Below are 11,454 nucleotides of genomic sequence, written 5' to 3'. Positions count from 1 at the left end.
ATGAGAAATGTCAAACATATACAGAAGTAGAACAACTAGTATACTGAATCCTATGTAACCATCGCCCAGCTTCAGCATTATTAGTGTATGGTCAATCTTGTTTTGTTGATCTTCCTCACTCACTAGATTATTTTAAAGCAAATTCCAGATTGCTTGTCCTTGCTTCTACAAATATTTCAGTGTGTATCTCTGGAAAACTTCTCATGATTATCTCACAAAAAATGAACAATAATTTCTAAATATCGGGGCGCCTGGGTGGCTCAGTGGTTGAGCGTCTGCCTTCAGCTCAGGTCATGATCCCAGCGTCCCGGGATCGAGCCCCGCGTGGGGCTCCCTGCTCGGCGGGAAGCCTGCTTCTCCCTCTCCCACTCCCCCTGCTTGTGTTCCCTCTCTCGCTGCCTCTCTCTCTGTCCAATAAATAAAATCTTTAAAAAAAGAATAATTTATAAATATCACCAAGTACGGATTCTGGATATATTGTGAAGGTAGAACCAACAGGATTTTCTAATAAAATTACATGTGGCATGTGAGAAAAGATGAATTAAGGACATGTCCAAAGTGTTTGGCTTGAGTAATTGATAAGACAGTTTGCCATGAGCTGAGATGGGGAAGACTATGGATAGAACTGATTGGCGTGGGTCAGGAGGCACTGGGGAGGATATCATTCTTTCTGTAACGTCTGGTTTAGCAGCGAGAAGACGACTCTTGGGGCACCTGGGTGGCTCAGTCAGTTAAGTGTCTGCCTTTGGCTGAGGTCAGGATCCCAGGGTCCTGGGATGGAGCCCCTCATTGGGCTCTCTGACTGGAACATGAGGCCCAGCCCACTGAAAGCACAAGGGAAGTAAGCCAAACCCAGTAAAGGTCTGTTTGCTTCAGTCAGTTTCATCTCAATAACCATTTGTCTGCCTCCCTGTTGAAATGATTTCTAAGGTTCCCTCCAGCTCTAAGATTTTATGAATCAAATTGGAAGCCTTAGAAAGCCCTACAAAGACACAAGCCATTTTATTTGGAAGCCTGTAGCTCAGTCTGATGATACGCAGGCTGCTTTGGCGAAGTACACCCATACGACCTTGTTGTTAGGATGGAAATCTTCCTCACGTTAGGGCTAGTTGCTAATAAAAAAATTCCTGTGTTAGTTTAACAAATAAAAAACAAAATGCATTTAAAATGTTGTTTACTTAAGCACAGTGAGGAAAACAATCAGCAAAATTAAAAGGCAGCCTATGGAAAGAGAGATATTTGCAAATGACATATCCAATAAAGGGCTAGTATCCAAAATATATAAAGAACTTATACAACTCAACACCCAAAAAATAAACAATTTGATTAAAAAATGGGCAGAAGACACGAACAGATGTTTCTCCAGAGACATCCAGATGGCCAATAGATACATGAAAAGATGTTCATTATCATCACTCACCATCACTCACCATCATGGAAATAGAAACCAAAACTACAGTGAGCTATCACCTCACACCTGTCAGAATGGCTAAAATCAACAACACAGGAAACAACAGGTGTTGGTGAGGATGTGGAGAAAAAGGAAGCCTCGTGCACTGCTGGTGGGAATGCAAGCTGGTGCAGCCACTCTGGAAAACAGTATGGAGGTTCCTCAAAAAATTAAAAATAGAACTACCCTGGGGCGCCTGGGTGGCTCGGTCATTAAGCAGCTGCCTTTGGCTCAGGTCATGATCCCGGGGTCCTGGGATCGAGGCCCGCATTGGGCTCCCTGCTCAGCCGGGAGTCTGCTTCTCCCTCTCCCACTCCCCCTGCTTGTGTTCCCTCTCTCACTGTGTGTGTCTCTCTCTCTCCAATAAATAAAATCTTTAAATAAAATAAAATAAAATAAAAATAGAAGTACCCTACAGTCTAGCAAACTATTGGGTCTTTACCCAAAAAATACAAAAACACTAATTCAAAGGGATACATGCAGCCCTATGTTTATAGCAGGATTATTTACAATGACCAAGATATGGAAGCAGCCCAAGTGTTCGTCGATTGATGAATGGATAAAGATGTGGTGTGGGGGCGCCTGGGTGGCTCAGTTGGTTAAGCGACTGCCTTCGGCTCGGGTCATGATCCTGGAGTCCCGGGATTGAGTCCCGCATTGGGCTCCCTGCTCGGCGGGGAGCCTGCTTCTCCCTCTGACCCTTCCCCCTCTCATGTACTCTCTCTCTCTCTCTCATTCTTGCTCTCTCAAATAAATAAATCTTTGAAAAAAAAAAAGATGTGCTGTGTATACAAATACAATGGAATATTATTCAGCCATAAAAAAGGAATGAAATTTTGCCATTTGCAACGACGTGGATGGAGCTAGAGTGTATAATGCTAAGCGAATTAAGTCAGAGAAAGACAAATACCATGATTTCACTCATATGTGGAATTTAAGAAACAAATGAGCAAAGGGGAAAAAATGATACCAACCAAGAAACAGACTCTTAACTCTAGAGAACAAACTGCTGGTCACCAGAGGGGAGGTGGGTGGGGTGATGGGGGAAATAGGTGATGGGGGCTCAGGAGGACACTTGTGGTGATAAGCACAAGGTGCTGTGTGGAATTGTTGAATCACTATATTGTACAACCTGAAATTAATATAACTCTCGTAACTCATGTTAACTGGAATTAAAAATCTGCAAAAAAAAAAAAAACTTATATGTAGAAGCATAAAAAAAAGCTTTTAAAAAATCCTGGTGATGTGAGGAGACTGCCGCCAAACACCCCAACTCCCCCGTTGTGCAGGATGGCTGGCCGATGAGGCAGCTAGAAAACCACTTCACGTGTGGAAAGAACCAAACAGGAGGCCTCTCATTCCCCACGTTTGCTTTGGTTCCTTAGCTAAAATTCGAGTAATTTCCATCATCTGCTGAATGAGGAGGGGGGCACGGCGAGAGAATCCACCAGTATTTAGGGACTCCTGCCTGTGGGCCTTTTGCTGTCGCACTGGCCTATTTTTCAAGGGGCACCTTAAGGTTTCTTCTGGCCTGGCTCCTCATCAGAACTGCCTATCTGGCTGAGTTCCACTCTTGATAAGAGAACCACGCTGAAGCAACACGTCTGGCAAGCCCACTTTCACATCCCTCTCCGATGTGCTTTGGTTGGACCCTGTCCTTGCAGAAATTCCCTTTCTCCTGCTTAAGCTGAGGTCTGGAGGCCCCAGGTTCTACTGCTCTCAAGCCCCAGCCAGTGGTGCTTTGGAGTCTGCAGTATGAAAGGCAAAGAAGCCCTGTGGGGCCAAATGGACTTGGGAGACTCCTTGGCCAACCCTCTTTTAGCTGAGTGATTAGTTCGTGCCTTGCTCCATTGACAAGATCAGTATTCTGTCTGTGGCTCCCGACTCCAGGCCCAGGATCCAGCCCCCAACAGTGGGGAGTGGGGGGGGGGGTACAACACTGCAAGCCACAGATGTTCAGCAGGCCTCCTTCTCTGTCGGACCACAGACCTGGGCACCAGGGAGGGCCATCCCCTGTGCCCAGTTAAACATGCAAAGTGACCTTACCTGGGCTCATCATGCCTCAGATATGTCCAAAACGGTCTCTGACCTCCAAACCTGTCACGGTGGGATCATTTAGTAAGCTTGAATAGTGTCTGCAACAGGATGTTAAAAGTGGTGAGACAACAGAAGGATCTGTAGGATAGTGGGTTTTTTTTGAAGATTTTTTATTTGATAGAGACAGTGAGAGACACAGTGAGAGAGGGAACACAAGCAGGGGGAATGGGAGAGGGAGGAGCAGACGCCCTGCTGAGCAGGGAGCCCGATGCGGGACTTGATCCTGGAACTCCAGGATCATGACCTGAGCCGAAGGCAGTCGCTTAGCCAACTGAGCCACCCAGGCGCCCTGTAGGACACTGGTTCTTAACACAAGGGAATTTTGCTCCCCAAGAGGGATCTGGCTACTTCTGGAGTCATTCTGGGATCACAACTGGGCACAATGGGAAGGCACGCTCTCACATCTAGTGCTAAGAGGCCAGGGATGCAGTCTAACATCCCACAATACACAGGACAGCCACCCACAGGTTACCTGGACCAATAGTATAAAGGTTGATCAGCCCTGCTATAGGAGGTAAAGGTGGTTTTTGTTTTGAGAAGACATGTCTTATAGGGGAACAGGAACGAGAGAGCTGACCCTTGTAGCAAGTGAAACAATCATGAAGACTGGTGGGCAGGGCACCTAGGTGGCTCAATTGGTTAAGCCTCTTGATTTTGGCTCAGGTTCATCTCAGGGTCCTGGGACAGAGCCCCAGGGCAGGCTCTGGGCTCAGCAGGGACTCAAGCTGCTTGAGAATTCCTCTGTCCCACCTCTAAAATAAATCTTAAGATTGGTGGGCAAGGGGCACCTGGATGGTTCAGTTGGTGGAGCAACCGACTCTTTGGTTTTGGCTCATCATGATCCCAGGGTCATGAGATTGAGGTGGATACTGGGCTCCCTGCTCAGTGGGGTGTCTGCTGGAGATTCTCTCTCCCTCTGCCCCTCCCTACTTAATTATTAAGTTTGGTGGGCAAGCCTGACATGACCCTACACACTCCAGGAAGCAGGAACAAGTTGCCTTTCTACAGTTTTGTTCTGCAGTCCCCCAAGGAATGAGGTGAGCACTGCAGTGGAAGCTGGAGACACTAGACTAAGTCCAAGTAAGTTCACAGCTTTGTAATATCAAGGGCCCAGACATTTATGATCATGTCCACAGCTGGAGATTTCCACCCTGGGTGAGATCAAGCTGGGTAAGAATGGGAAAAACAGATGAGCCAGTGCAATGAAGACCAGAGGAAGGAGGGCACTGATTTTTGTTAAGTGAAGAGTCAATAGGACAGAGGAGTTCTTGGCCACAAACTCTGGGCCGCCTGGCTCTCCCCGCTCCTGGGTTACTTGCTGCTCCTTTGTCAAGCCTGGTGTGTTCTCCCTCCCACCACCCAGAGTCCTATCTAAAGACAGACACAGGAAGCCCTACATCACAGAGTGCCTAAGCCTGCCCGAGGGATCAGTCTACTTTTCATGGTCTAAGTCAAACAGCAGGCAGCTGTAAATGAACACAAAACCCCAACCCGGACCACAACAAACACCAAAGAGACAATTCATCGTGCTGTATGACCTTTAATTAAGTATATATAATGTCTTCCAATCACGTCACCTAGGGACCATTTTACCCACTGCTCTGTTTGGCAGCCAGTCTCTTGTCTCTCTCTTCAGCGATGGTGAGGCGGATACCCTTTCCACGGGGAAGAGAAATCCACGGTTTGTTGCCCTGCGGGAGAAAACGAGCAGCATTACAAATCCACCACACGCTAACTTCCATTGGCAGCTTGGCACACGCGGCATCTGCCATCTCCTTTAAAGAAACAGGCCTGAGAGTGTTTAGCAACAGCCAGGCAGTCTTAACACATTTAGCTGCCAGTTTAGCAGAAATATTCACTGCTTGGGCCGCCGGGGTCACCCTATTAATAAACGTGCTGCCCATACATTAGATGCAAACTATAATACCCTTCGTAATGACCTGCAATTATGGAAGTAGCGTCCAAGGCTGACTACTAGCCCCGCCCCCAACCCCACAGGTGCAAATCGAAGAACCTAAGTACAAGTAAGGCATATTCACTCCATTACTGGCACTTTTCTCTTTTTTTTAAGATATTTATTTATTTGAGAGAGAATGAGAGAGTGAGCATGAGAGGGGGGAAGGTCAGAGGGAGAAGCAGACTCGCCGCTGAGCAGGGAGCCCGATGCAGGACTCATTCCCTGGACTCCAGGATCATGACCTGAGCCGAAGGCAGTAGCCCAACCAACCGAGCCACCCAGGCGCCCATTACTGGCACTTTTCACCAAGCAAGGTGATCAGGTCCCCCCTGGGGAATCTGTGATACTGCAGAAGCCCAGGTTTGCCCCGGCCCCGCTCTGTGTGAGCCCTAGCTCAGGAGAGGCCAGCCGGGTGCCACACTCCCAGCAGTACCTGCGTCCACAGGTTTCCCTGGATTAGGGAAGGGACACCCAGACTTACTTTGCCAATAACAAAAATGTTGGAGAGTCGGGTGGCAAAGCTGTTGCCATTGGCATCTTTCACGTGAACCACATCAAATGAACCAGGATGTCTCTCTCTGTTGGTGATCACACCAATTCTTCCCAGGTTGGCACCCCCAGTCACCATACACAGATTACCTAAGGAGAAGAAACAATCTGCTCAGAGCCAGGCACCGTGCCAACTCATAACCTGTTATGATGAATGACAAGAGATAGGCCTAAACCAGGAGGAGTCATTTTTTCCCATTTGAATTTACTGCTATGGATAGGTTAGCCAAGCAAGGACACTTAGGGCTCTCTTAGGATTTGCCCCACCCCTCCCCCTCACACCTAAAGATCCACCCAGAATATTCTGAGCATTTGGGCCTCTGGAAATGAACATACTATACTACACCTGGGTGTTTGTTTCTACCCTCCACCGAAGAAAAACCTGTTCAACCTCTCATCTCTCCCCAAAGCCACTCCCCCCTCCCCATTCAGAATACATCCCCATCTCTAACCCTTACTACCCTCACAAAGCCATGCCGAAATGACGCAAGTTTTACACATTCCCTGCACATTTCTTCAAATGTCACTTGAGTTGCCCCCTTCCCGATCCCTTACTACATCAAAAGACCTCTAGCTTTGGTTGCTAATTAGGTGCACATCAGAATCACCTAAGAGGGCTCAAGACAACACCAAACTCTGTACCCAGGCCCAGTACAAGTCCTAATGCTTGATTACATGAGAGAGAGAGAGAGAGAGAGAGACAGAGACAGACACACACACACACAGGGGGAGAGAGAGAGAGAGAGAGAGAGAGAGAGAGAGAGAGAGAGAGAGAGAGAGAGAGAGAGAGAGAGAAAGAGCGAAGAACAACTCTTATACTTGGGCTTTAAAGAAAGTGCCCAGAAACAAAATAAAGAGAATGCCCAGGTAGCATGAGACTGCTTACCAGTATCAAACTTGATGAAATCAGTAATCTTTCCAGTCTCCAAATCAATCTGAATGGTGTCATTCACCTTGATGAGGGGATCAGGGTAGCGGATGGTGCGTGCATCATGAGTCACCAGATGAGGGATTCCTTTTGTCCCCACAAAGATCTTTCGCACTTTGCACAACTTATACTGGAAATGTAAGTTAGCCACATTTAGTTTAGCTCACGCACCACACTCCAGAACGTACGAAACAGTAATTTCAGAACCACAAGTCACTGCATTAAAAATGCACAACAGCTCTATGTAGGAACTGCTCGAAAGGCAACAGCTCTACACAGGGACTGCTTGTTTCCCAAACTACCGAACAGTGTCCTGACTTTACTTCCCACCCTCCATCAATTTCTCTTATGCTGTCCCCCTCTCTAGGGTAGTCTTCCTGTTAGGGGTTTTCCTTGTACCACACCCTCATCCGCCCATGTTCAAGTCTGAGGGATCGAAGGCTCTACAACCTCCAAATCCCACAACAGGGGACTCCATCAGTGAGCGGGTTGATCACCCTTCTTTCCTGAGGCTGTTTCAGCCTCATAGGTCCCCCGAATTCGTCCAACCTACCCGCATCCGCCCCCTACCAAGTGCCTCTTAGCAGCTCCTATCACACAATTGAGTTTTGTCCCACAAACTGCAATTGCATTACCAGTTCCCCTAATCAACAAACATTTCACACAAAGCATTTCAACCTTGGACTTTCATTCCCTGACCTCCCTGAAGTAAATCAAATCACCTTGATGCCATCGGACATGCCCTCCAGCTGGCTGATAACAAGGCAGCTAAAGAAATTAGGAGCTGAATCACCCAATTGAATTAACCTTCATTTATAGCCAATAATTCAAGGGGCCTTAAACTTTTGTGTAAAACCACTACAGCAAACTGGATTAAATAATCAATGTCTGTAATCTTTTTGTTTTTTGGAACTATCTCTAACAAATGCCCCAAGGATGACCAGTCTCCTGCACTAACACTTTTCCTTTCCCCCAGAGTAAACCTAGAGCCACAAATGGAGACGTGACAAAGAGCCAATCACATTGGACTAGTATTGGTTTACTGGTCCCTTATGCTTAAAGGACCCATACTTCAGGCACTAATAAATGTTCCTAGAAATCACTCTCCTTGCCTCTAAAAAACAACCTGGAAGCCACCGTTAAACTGGAATTTCTTTTCTGCCATACAACAAGGTGTTAACTTCAAATGGGGATCAATTATTAGATATCCAGCAACGAACTGTGATGCCACTATCAGGACTTTTTTTTAAAAAAAGATTTATTTATGAGAGTGAGTGAGAGAGAGGGAAAAGCACATTCCCCACCGACATGGCCCCATCCCAGGACCCTGGATTCATGACCTGAGCTGACAGCAGATGCTTAGCGACTGAGCCACCCAGGCGCCCCTATTGGTAGGACTTTTAATAAGATGACATAAAATTGCACACACAGAACCCCACCAAACTGTTACCTGGCTATTTCCAGGTATAAGACTGTTAAGTAATCTTAATCAACCTACCTCGCTGCAATGCACCAGCCCACATACTCACTCCAGGTTCTCACTTAGAACGAAGCAACTTCCATAATGAAGACCCAGCCTGTTTGGAACACTCACCTTGGCCTCCTCAGGTGTTATCCGATGAACAGCAAAGCGACCCTTGGTGTCATAGATCAGACGGAAATTCTCCCCAGTCTTGTCAATGCTGATGACATCTGACAGCAAAACAGTTAACTAGGGTTACTATACAGCCCTACTACCCCATGCTGAGTAACAACCACGCCACTAGAAAAAAACAAAACAAAACCCTGTGCTTCCCGTTTCAAATACCAACAGGAGCTCCTAAAGGCTTATGATGACAGCTAATCTTTTAATGTTTCAAAACCCTGTTTTTATGACATGTAAAACTTAAAGTGAGTTGAAATTCGGTTTTGAGAAATGGTTCGTATTATTTACAGCCCTATACTAGGTTAGTAAAGAAACTGAAGGGGACGGTCATGCTTTACTTCTGCGACTGATTAAAAAGCCCACCAATATTCAATATGACTGCCATCTTGGAGAGGAAGACAAAACCCAAAGGAGCCAGCACTGAGTGCCCACCACTAACCACTTACCCATAAAACCAGCAGGGTAGGTTATATCAGTTCGGACCTTGCCATCAATCTTAATAAAACGCTGCATACAGATCTTCTTTACTTCATCTCCTGTTAGGGCATACTTAAGTCTGTTCCTTAGGAAAATGATGAGAGGGAGACATTCTCTCAACTTGTGGGGACCAGTAGATGGGCGAGGAGCCTGTTAAGATGATTAAAAAAAAAATCAGCTTGAACTAATGTTGGAATTCACGCAAACCCACTTCCTACATCCTGAGATCCATTAACTAGACATCAGGCTGTCCATCAGCCCCCGAATCTGGGTAAACAGGTATTCAAAACTCGCAAAACTATTCCAGACCAGGAAGCTTTATAGCATTTTCCCCTTTCAGAGGTCCAGGCCCATTAGGAAAATTTCAGTTCGCAGTTCATCTAAGTGTACCATGTGGAATGTGGAATGATACAGAGCTATTAACAGTGAGGTGGGGTGCAGCTAAGTAGCACAAGGCCTTCAAAAAGCAGAGGAAGACAAGCACACTCTTCCCATAGCCCTGTGCCCAAGTAACTTATGGATATAGCAATCAGGGATGTCTGGTACATAAATGAGTATAAAATAGGTCGCCTGAACGTGTCCCTTAAGGTACTTACAATTTATAATGTACGCTCACAATATGATACTTACAAACACACCAGTCAGTTTATCCAGCATCCAATGCTTTGGAGCTGCTACACGCTTCAGATGCTTCTTGGGACCACGAGCCTGAAGGAGAATTTCAGGGTTTTAGATTTTGTTGCTGTTAAAACGGCTACAGGTTGTTTCAAGAACAGCTTAGGAATTCTATCAACTTCTTCAAAGAACTGAGTCTCCGTTTCGAGAATTTCAGGGTTTTAGATTTCGTTGCTGTTAAAACGGCTACAGGTTGTTTCAAGAACAGCTTAGGAATTCTATCAACTTCTTCAAAGAACTGAGTCTCCGTTTCCTCTCCAGCGAAATGTGTACAGTGTTAAAAAGTGTGGGGCGATGACAAACGCATACAGTTATCTAGCAAATACTATATGCCCGAACGACTACAACCCCCCCTCCACTGGACAGAAATCACTAATTACTGTCTCTGAGGGCTCTTCTAAGTATTCTCAAAAAGTTACCGCTAAAAAGCGTGTCTGCTTCTCGAGGTGGTTTTTTCCTAAGAAACTAGTCTCCCAAAATGGCCAGGGGTTGGACCTTGTGGCACGGGGCGAGCCAGCACCAGAAACGGACAAGAGCCCAGTCTGTGCTACTGGTTAATCAGTTACATAGAAATGTTTTCCCAACTTCACCACCTCGTTACAAAGTGTCTGCTGCGAGATTCACCTGCCCTTACAGCAAAACCACGTGCCAAGCGCTGTTCCCTCGTACTCTTAAGGCCACGAGCTGAGAGCCGCTTTCACTTTAAAATGCGGAAGCATTTTAACGCTGTCTACACATGCTTACCGGCCACACTACAAGTCGGGCGTGCCAACAAACAAAATGCAAAACCAAAAAAGCAAAACAAAACAGCGACGAAGAGAACGCTTCTTGGCCCAGCGTACACGGCACCCACCCGCCCCGGGGCCCGTCGTCTGCCCGCCCAGCCCGCCCGCCGCTCCGGACGGAGAAAGCTGTTCCCCTTAGGGTCATGGGATGCGTGGCCGGGCGTGGCCGGGCCAGAGACCGAGGCCTTCCCGCCAGCGGCACCGATTTCCTCCCCCCGCCCGCCTTGCTCCGGGGCCGCCGTTCGCTCTCGCCCTGGAGCCCGCCTGGGCCAACCCGCAGGCCGCAGTGTCTTCGCCTCCACCCGGCCACCCCCTGCGGGAACCCCGGAGCCCCGGGTAGCCCCAACCCTGGGAGGATGGAAGCTGATGGGCCCCGAGAGCTCGCGAACAAACCTCCTTACCATGGCTGCGCTGGGAACGAAAAGAGACCCGCCTCCTTCCGGTACCCGAGAAAAGAGGCTCGGAGGCTGCGCGCGCGGAGCCTCAAACGCCCCGCCCAGTTCCGCCTTTCCCAGCGCACCCGGATTCTATTTTGCCACCTGCTGGTGGGAGGTCATAGGGCCGAGGCTTGGGCAATTTTCTCCCTCTCGTTTCCAGGCCCCGCCCCAACCAGTATTCGCCGAGCGCCTCCGAGGCGCGCGATCCAGTGTTGGCGGCTGGAGATACAAGATGAGCTACACATGGTCCCTTCCTTCGAGGACAGGGCCAAGTGAGGCTACTTGAAGTCCCACGTACACAAGATTGTATAACCAGTAGAATATATTTAATAGGTATTTAATATTAATTCTGAAACATATTTTGTCTGTCCCTTTTTCCGAGTTCCCTTGAGCCAGCCAACCTGCCCATACTATAAGATGGGAAGAACCAACATTTTTTTTAAAAATATTTATT

The 11,454-nt window shown here is 47.4% G+C and overlaps 1 protein-coding gene across 1 annotated transcript; it reads right to left on the bottom strand.

Moving 5' to 3' along the window:
* Positions 1 to 5,067: 5,067 nt before the first annotated feature.
* On the bottom strand, positions 5,068 to 11,036 carry RPS4X (ribosomal protein S4 X-linked). Its single transcript, XM_027608570.1, has 7 exons — positions 10,965 to 11,036; positions 9,734 to 9,811; positions 9,073 to 9,253; positions 8,576 to 8,673; positions 6,940 to 7,111; positions 5,986 to 6,143; positions 5,068 to 5,238 (listed from the first exon to the last, which is right to left on the bottom strand). Exons 1-7 carry the CDS (start codon positions 10,965 to 10,967, stop codon positions 5,137 to 5,139), a joined length of 792 nt encoding a protein of 263 aa, XP_027464371.1. The 5' UTR covers positions 10,968 to 11,036; the 3' UTR covers positions 5,068 to 5,136.
* Between the last annotated feature and the right edge of the window lie 418 nt (positions 11,037 to 11,454).

The sequence above is a fragment of the Zalophus californianus genome, chromosome X (genome assembly GCF_009762305.2).
Source record: "Zalophus californianus isolate mZalCal1 chromosome X, mZalCal1.pri.v2, whole genome shotgun sequence".
Classification (NCBI taxonomy): domain Eukaryota; kingdom Metazoa; phylum Chordata; class Mammalia; order Carnivora; family Otariidae; genus Zalophus; species Zalophus californianus.
Note: the sequence above shows the minus strand (reverse complement) of the source record. Positions and strands in the feature narration are given on the sequence as shown.

Bases quoted from the DNA above. Each gene is read 5' to 3' on its own strand.
- RPS4X (XM_027608570.1), bottom strand. The intron at 8,674-9,072 runs GTAAGTGGTTAG...TTTTGCTGTCAG, and splicing joins CTACCCTGCTGGTTTTATGG to ATGTCATCAGCATTGACAAG. The intron at 6,144-6,939 runs GTAAGCAGTCTC...TCTTCTCCTTAG, and splicing joins TTTCATCAAGTTTGATACTG to GTAATCTGTGTATGGTGACT.